Source organism: Mercenaria mercenaria, chromosome 5 (assembly GCF_021730395.1).
Source record: "Mercenaria mercenaria strain notata chromosome 5, MADL_Memer_1, whole genome shotgun sequence".
Classification (NCBI taxonomy): Eukaryota; Metazoa; Mollusca; class Bivalvia; order Venerida; family Veneridae; genus Mercenaria; species Mercenaria mercenaria.
The window spans coordinates 59,588,744-59,597,719 of NC_069365.1; the positions used below are offsets into that span (position 1 = coordinate 59,588,744).

Below are 8,976 nucleotides of genomic sequence, written 5' to 3' on the forward strand. Positions count from 1 at the left end.
TTGTTCTATGCTGTGCTTCGTTATGCCTCCCCCCCCCCACCCCCACCCCGTCACACTGTCGCTTCGTTATCGCCACGTTGTTCTATGATGCGGTTCGTAAAGTCTCGCTGCCGCCACGCTATCGCCTCCTTGTCGCCATGTTGTTCTATGCGGTGCTTCGTTGTGATCGCTGCCGTCACGCTGTCTACTCGCTGTGGCCACGTTGTTCTATGCTGTACTTCGTTATTCCTCGCTGCCGTCATACTGTCGCCTCGATGTCGCCACGTTGTTCTATGCTGTGCCTCGTGATGCCTCGCTGCCGCCATGCTTTTGCCTCGTTGTCGCCGCGTTGTTCTATGCTGTGCTTCGTTATGCTTCGCCCCCGTCACGCTGTCATCTCGTTGTCGCCACGTTGTTCTATGCTGTGCTTCGTTATACCTTGCTGCCATCATGCTGTCGCCACATTGTTCTATGCTGTGCTTCGTTATGCCTAGGTGCCGTCACGCTGTCACCTCGTTGTCGCCACTTTGTTCTATGCTGTGCTTCGTTATACCATACTGCCATCACGCTGTCGCCACGTTGTTCTATGCTGTGCTTCGTTATGCCTAGGTGCCGTCACGCTGTCGCCTCGTTGTTGCCAGCGTTGTTCTATGCTGTGCATCGTTATGCTTCGCCCCGTCATGCTGTCACCTCGTTGTTGCCACGTTGTTCTATGCTGTGCTTCGTTATGCCTAGGTGCCGTCACGCTGTCGCCTCGTTGTCGCCACGTTGTTCTATGCTGTTCTTCGTTATACCTTGCTGCCATCACGCTGTCGCCACGTTGTTCTATGCTGTGCTTCATTATGCCTAGGTGCCGTCACGCTGTCGCCTCGTTGTCGCCGCGTTGTTCTATGCTGTACTTCGTTATATCTCGCTGCCGTCACGCTGCATTCATGTGCAGCTACAACTCGTCACGCATTGGCTGGCACACTGGCCTGAATCAAAAACATATCTATTACTTACTTGACTTCAGAGCAAGGTACATCTAGATTATAAATACTAGTATGCAAAGAAGAAAACAGATACCTGGCAAATTGTCAAGGAGTGCTCAACCCCAGGAGGAAGAAGATGGGGACACAGTTGCAGCAGCCCCACAAGAGGTAGAGGCCGGGCAGGGACCATGGAGCCATGAGAGGAGCTGCGGTGAAAAAGACCAGTCTAGGAAGGGTTCACGAGCATCCCCGTAGTGCTGTTTGAGGCCCAAAAGAAGGACATTGTGGAATGGATACAGTCATACGAATGTCTGAACAGCGAGAGTGGGTCTGCTTTACTTGTTTTTTTTTTTCTATATCTTGATTTATTATATTATTGTATTTTGTATTATTTATATTTGTATTTTTTATTGTGGGTAGAGAAGTGGCAATGTACAGTAGAGTATAGCATAATGTAGCATTTTTTCCTCTACAAGCAATAAATATAACATATTTTAACGGGATATACCCTAACTGATGTCAAACTAAAAAAAACTCAAAAAAATAAATAATAGAATATTCGGAAGTATTATAACTTATTCTTTCGGTTAAGTTATGCATTCCTATGACAGCGTCCTGGTGTAAGCAGAAAGAAGATTTAAATTTGCCTTACGTAAGACTAAGTATCTCCTTCGTAGGATTTAGTATCTCCTGCGATAAATGGACAAATCGGCAAACTTGTGAATGGACAGAACGTGGCTTTTTATGCACGACTGTCTAAAAGTTATGAAGCCATACATAGGTGATACGAAATCGTACGTAAAACAAAATCAAGTGTCTCTGCTTGCATCAGGACACTGCCTTAGAAAAGCTATGGCTTGATAGTAGCAAATGTACCTTACAAGTAAGTGAAGTAAGTGGCAATACAAAATTCAATCTGACAGTGCTGACATTATTCAGACAAGATACAAGAAATGACAGACAGATTAGTAAGTGTTATAAACGTATGTGTCTCCGTGGCGAGTGATTATGGTCGCTGACTTCCAATCACTTGCTCCTCCCCTACGCTCGGGGCGGGCGATGAAATCTTTATATGAGGAAGCCAGCTGGGTTGCTGGTTCTACCAAGGTGTCCGACCGTGATGAAATAAGGCAGCTAGGGTCTTCCTCCAGCATCAAAAGCTGAAAGGTCACAATATGACCTATAATTGTTTCGGTGTGACGAACAACATATATCCTAAGTCAATGCGACTGTCTTTAAGTAAGCGGCGCACTGTAAATCATTTATTACTTTACACTGGCGCAAACACAAAAAGAAGTAAACGAACTTGCAAACACTTTTGTACTTAAGGTAGCTATAGACTTATGCGAACTACTAGCAACAGACCAGAAAGAGAAAACACTGTACATGTTACACACTACCTCTAGGTAAACTATAAGAACCACGTCATTAACGCAAAAATATACTAACCAATTTCAATTGCGCATTTCTCACATACAACGCGCAGTTCGATAAATGAGTATTACGTATGCAGACTAACAAGTGGTAATTTATCTATCAAATTACTTTATTGTTGTTCCTTCTCTTGAGAAGGAACACTTAGGGTTAGTAAGTCACATTTGACTGAGCAACTTACCTCAAAAGCTGTTGTCATTACAATCAAACTCCGTGACCTTAGAAATAACCTCTGACGTTAAAATTATTCTTTCCTAGTTGAGGCGACTCTCTGACTGAACGGGCTCCGCGGATTACATATTATTAAACCCGAGGATGGAAAAGTGGCTTTGTTGAAACATGCCAAACATCTTATTTGTCACAAAGGTTAACATACGTCGTTACCTTCGAATGCATGGCCAATCTGTGAAAACAAACCCCATTGCGACCCTCTAATTATGCGCAACAAATTCACGCTTCGAATGGTACACTACATGTGGACATGGATTGACCGGGTCAATGTGTGTAGTCAGTGTATTCTTAATTGCCGTATTTACTCAACTAAAAGTGATAACGGATTTACTTTGTTGTTGGATTTAACAATTTATGTTAGCGTAAATACTTGGCATTTGTATGCAGTAGAAAACGTCATAGTTCTTTTTCAAAATTTTACTTTTTTGTATTTTGGTACAGAAATAAACGCACCCATAGTGCAAAATGTAACGTCCCTAGGTTCGCTTAAAAATAAAAGTAAAGTTTCTTATTCAACGTGGGTAGTCGGCGAAAGTCCCACCTGGATTGGATGAAACAACTTAAGTCCAGCCGAGCCCACGGCAGGCGTCATATTTACCTCCCCAGCATCCAGTTTAGACTGATACTGCTGGAAACAGTACTAGTCAAAGTAAATCACCCATCACTGAACACTCAGAAAAATCATGTGATGAATTGCGCTTTTTTGTACAGACTCTAATTTCTTGTCTGAAATACCAAAAGCTCATACGCGCGTATAAGTCTGTGCTTTGTTTATTTCAGTGAATCAATTACTTATCAAGAGTATATTAACATTCTATTTACTGACAGGGGCTTCCGTGGCCAAGTGGTTAAGGTCGCTGACTTCAAATCACTTGCCCCTCATCGATGTGGGTTCGAGCCTCACTCGGGGCGTTGAATTCTTCATGTGAGGAGGTCATCCAGCTGGCTTACGGAAGGTCGGTAGTTCTACCTAGGTGCTCGCTCTTGATGAAATAATGCACGGAGGGGCACCACTATCAAAGCTTGAATGTCGCCATCTGACCTATAATTGTGTCGGTGCGACGTTAAACCCAACAAAATAAAACAATCTATTTACTGTCAGATAAGTGTAGGAACGATAAATGTGTTCATCTATATCAATTATAAATAATAAACTTGAATATATTCTATCCCATTCTTCCTAATTGACTAGTACATTGTATCATCTTTTGATTGATAGCAGCGTTTCATTTGTAAACAATAACTTGCGACAAGTATATACCAGTTGTTTACAAAAAATAAATGTTTACTTTTATATTGGATCCCGGATGTTTACTATATGTAGCGGATACAAAAACTATTTACACTGATGTTGTTGTTATATTTCTTAGAAATCCAATGCAATTTCGAAATAAAAAGTCAAGTCATTGGTCCCCACTGAACATAGAAAAGAAAACTATATAAAGGTGGTAGCGCACATGTTCAACATTAAACTGTATGAAAAAGACAGATATATTGACTGTTATAACCTTTTAATAAATTTGTAATTATATCATGAATAGCAAGAGAGGTTTGTTATGTATCGCAACGATTATGTTGCTAGTGAAGGTTTCGGAATCAGTTCCTACCAGTAATACAAAAGATGTAGCAGAACTAAAGCTTCTACTGAACGAAGAAAGAGATAGAAGGGCGGCATTAGAGACCAACGTCAACAACTTACAGAACATAATATACCTTATACAGAGCGACATGATGAAACGTTTTGAGATGATAAATGGACAAATCGGCAAACTTGTGAATGGACAGAACGTGGCTTTTTATGCACGACTGTCTAAAAGTTATGAAGATATTAAACCATGGGCTACAATCGTGTTCTCTGATGTTGAAACAAATACAGCAGGCGCTTACAACAGTGTCAACGGTGAATTTTCAGCACCCATTGCAGGAACTTACGTTTTTTATTCTAATATTCTTTCAAATCCAGACAAGACTATTGAGACCTCAATCCAAGTTAACGGTGCCAACAAAATGTATTTATATTCAGGCGGAAAGTACCGAGGTTCCGGAAGTAACATGGCTGTGGTTCATCTAAATACTGGAGATAAAGTAAAAATGGTTAAACATGGACCCTGGGGACAGAAGCCATTCTACATACATCAAAGTTGGAGTTCATTTTCCGGGTTTCTTCTCCGGGCTGATGCGGCTGCCTTAGTACCAACAGCTTCTATATAGACGTATAATTACTAGGTAACGACAGAGTTCTTGTAACTACGTGATGACAAGTGTGATATCACTATTTGATTACTGTTGATGTTTTTTATTCAAGTAAAATTATCATCAGAGAATACATGACGTTTAGCAGTCTTGTGCAAGTCACTTCGCCTGTGAATTCAAAAAGGACAAGTCAACAAGGGTTTCAGCACTGTACTGTACGTTAAAGTGAATGTGCTTCTTTGTAAAATACGTTTCATCAATTATCTACTTCTTTTGTATTAAACACATATACAATTGTATTAACTGATACAATATCACGTAGTTTTTTTATAAAAATAAGTAATCATTTAATGTTATTAAAAATGGTATACCCCGATAAAATCATAACAAGAAACAAAGATTTTATTCATTTTGAAATAAAATGCGTGAAATTGTCACCACATTCGATATTTGACCTTCGCTATATTCGAATGTTCTGTTTAATCACATTCGAGCGATACTTGTAAGGGGAACAATACCAGCATTACTAAGTTTTTCGCTGAGTGTAAGAGTTGTCAAACTTCGACCGTTTAGCGGATTTATTACCTTTATCTTAAGTCAGTGAAAGTTTAATGGATGGTATAAGACCACAGTTATTAGTCCCCTACTGGTTGAAAACCAGTTTCGGGGACTATAGGAATACGCTTTTCCGTCCGTCCGTCATTTCGTCCGCCCATCCGTCCGTCCGCAATTTCGTGTCCGGTCCATAACTCTGTCATCGATGAAGTGATTTTAATATTAACTGGCACAAATGTTTCCCATAATGAGACAACGTGTCATGCGCAAAACCCGGACTCCTAGTTTAAAGGTCAAGGTCACAATTGGGAGGTCAAAGGTCAACAGGGCTTTTTCCTGTCCGGTCCATAACTATGCCATCCATAAAGGGATTTTAATATTACTTGGCACAAATGTACCTCATAATAAGACGATGTGTCATGCACAACTTTCAGACCCTTAGCTCAAAGGTCAAGGTCACACAGTCAAATGTTTACATAGCATGAACAGGGTCTGTTTCGTGTCCGGTCCATAACTCTGACATTCATTAAGGGAATTTTACGAATGTTCCCCATGATGAGACGACGTGTCATGCGCAAATCCCGGATCCCTTGTTCAAAGGTCAAGGTCACAATTGAAGTTCAAATGTCAACAGGGCTTTTTTCCTGTCCGGTCCAAAACTCTGCCATCCATGAAGGGGTTTTAATATTACTTGGCACAAATGTTCCCCATGATGAGACAACGTGTCATGCGCAAAACCCGGACCCCTAGCTCAAAGGTCAAGGTCACAATTGGTGGTCAAAGGTTAATAGGTTGTTTTTTCCTGTCCGGTCCAGAACTCTGTCATCCATCAAGGGAATTTAATATTACTTGGCACAAATGTTCCTCATGATGAGACGACGTGTCTTGCGCAACACCCAGAACACTAGCTTAAAGGTCAAGGTCACACTTTGAGATCAAAGGTCAATGGGATTTTTTCCTGTCCGGTCTATAACTTTGTCATGCAAAACAGGATTTATATATCAGTTTGCACAAATATTCACCTGTTTGAGACAATGTGTCGTGCACAACACCCGAGTCCTTAGCTGCAAGGTCAAGGTCACACTTGGAAGTCAAAGGCCAAAAGGGTTTTTCTTCTTGTCCAGTCTGACACTCAACAATTCTTAAAGGGATTTCAATATTACTTGGCACAAATGTTCACCACTATAAGACGGAGTGTCGTGCGCAAGAACCTGGTCCTTAGGTCGAAGGTCAAGGTCAAACATAGAGGCCAAAGGTCAGATACAAGAATGACTTTGTTCGGAGCATTTCTTCTTCATGCATGGAGAGATTTTGATGTAACTTGGCACAAATGTTCACCACCATGAGGCATCCATGTTTTTAGAATTACTTCCCTTTGTTATTACTATAAATAAATTATATTGTAACTTATTTATTACTGGCCGTAGGAAAAAATCGAGACCTGTTTTCTGTGGTACATCATGCATGTTACATCCAATTTTTAGGATCAGTTTGACCTATCTCTACCTGGTAAAGAGTTTCTTGTGGACTTATATTATATTGATGTTTCTTTTTCTTCTTTTTTTTTAAGGATTAATTTCCCTTTGTTGTTACTATCAATATTTTATGACACATTTTTCGATAATCAGCCAAAAAATGCCATATGAAAACAGCTGTAGGTTTTTATATATATAAATTTTAATCAAAGTGTTTTGTTATAACATATTGTATATATAGTACAATATTGTTTATACATCATTGACAGATATCAGTTCATTATGTTATACTGCAGTAGAGAAAATTAGGTGCCTTCCAGTAGGGGACTTTGTATTGCATGGCAATACTTCATTCACTTCTTTTTACTATAATGTTCTATATAGGCACTGTATACTATTGCAACTTTGCATGCATTCCAACCCCCTAAATATACCTGAACTCAACAGAACTATTCAAGAAAAAAAATTCCAGCAACAATAAACATGGGATTGACCGGCTCTTTTTACCACCATTTTGAACCAAATCACATGCGTATGAAAAATACTTCCTAGATGGCCGCAAACAGGCAAAACAGACCCTATCAAAAAGTCATGTTATGCGTATTCTGACATTCTCATTCTGTCAAATTGTACATGTACCTACTATTTCATATCTCCTCTATTAAATTATGCCATTTATTGAAGGTCTTTCACTCAAAAATTCACTAATATTCACCATCAAACAGAGGAACTATTTTCCGCGTAACCACTTCCTTAACTGTGATCTTGTGCCGGAGGCTATTCATGGAAGATATAATTCTGATTATTGACTATGTATTGCATTTTCAGATCTCAAATAAACTGTCGGATGCATTAAAGACTGTCACTGACAAAAAATGAATTGGCATATATGCGAAAGACGGGTGCGCAGGAGTAAATGACAACTATTTAATGCTAAATGTCAATTGATTAATGTTAAATGCAACATACCAAATGCTTTATGTTATATACTTAATGATAGATTCTAGATGCTTAATATTTAAGATAGCTAACGACTTTTGCCAAATGATAAACTTATATCTTAAATTAATGAATGTAACTTAATATATCCTGATTTAAAGCAGTAAAATGTTCTACCTGTCATAGGAATACGTGACCGAAATTGTTTACTATAAATGTTTAGAAAAAAGCTTTTAACATACAGACAAAGTTATGTAACGAAGGTCAATGGCTATTTAATCGATAAATTCATCCGTTGATATAATCGGCTCTTTATTTGAATAAACACTAAGGGCTATATTCATAGACAATACTCCAACATATGGTGGCTGATTTCTGCCAGTGTCGTTCTGTCGTTCTGGCGCCCCCGCCATAACGAAAGAACGACGTTTTCCTCTTTTGGCGTTGTCTCGTTCTGTGTTTCGTCATTAAAATTGTTAATTTTGTTAATAAAACTTATCGCCGATATGTGACTGCTTACAGTTCTGTATGCATACGACTGCATTGACATAAATGATATATATTCCATAATGTGTTGCAATGTAGGTGGCCACCTAGCTGTGTTGTAATTTAATCGCCTAAATTTATCAAATGAATTTAATCCCGCCTGATAGCTTCGGCGAGTACTTGTTGACAAAGATCCTTCCAACAGCTGGAAAACATTGTGCTGCAGAGATTGATGAAATCCTGTGGAATTGATAAAGGATCATGTGAAGCGTAATGTGGTAACAAAGTTAACAAACGAGAGACCTGTAAACGGCTTAATGCGTCACATATCGCATTTTGTTTCGATGGAATATGTACTGCTCTTATTTGAAAATTTTGTTGCAGAAGTCGTAAAACTAATTTCCTTAACAAAATCATTACTCGTGTATTACGAGATGACTTCTTATTTAAAATGTGAACAAGGCTTTGATTATCCGTGTGAATAATAATTTTTTTGCCTTTCAATTTTTCAGCCCATAAATAGAATGCTAGTAGTATTGGAACGAGCTCCAGAAATGTTATATCTCTGAAAATGTCATCACACCAGGACAATGGCCATCTAAAACAAGTCCATTCTCCATCCGGTCTGCGTAATTATATGTTATTGAACCTAGTGTTCTTTTCGTGTTTGTTTTACTCGTTCATGTGCGCCTCTATATATCTTCGGCGGTATT

General features: G+C 39.2%; 1 protein-coding gene across 1 annotated transcript; it reads left to right on the forward strand.

The window, feature by feature from the left end:
- The first annotated feature begins 4,052 nt into the window (after nucleotides 1–4,052).
- On the forward strand, nucleotides 4,053–8,284 carry LOC123559066 (heavy metal-binding protein HIP-like). The gene has a single exon (XM_053543735.1). The coding sequence runs from the start codon at nucleotides 4,149–4,151 to the stop codon at nucleotides 4,824–4,826; it is 678 nt and encodes a 225-aa protein (XP_053399710.1). The 5' UTR covers nucleotides 4,053–4,148; the 3' UTR covers nucleotides 4,827–8,284.
- The last annotated feature ends 692 nt before the right edge of the window (nucleotides 8,285–8,976 follow it).

Coding starts and splice junctions, on each gene's coding strand:
- LOC123559066 (XM_053543735.1), top strand. CDS start 4,149: ATGAATAGCAAGAGAGGTTTGTTATGTATCGCAACGATTATGTTGCTA.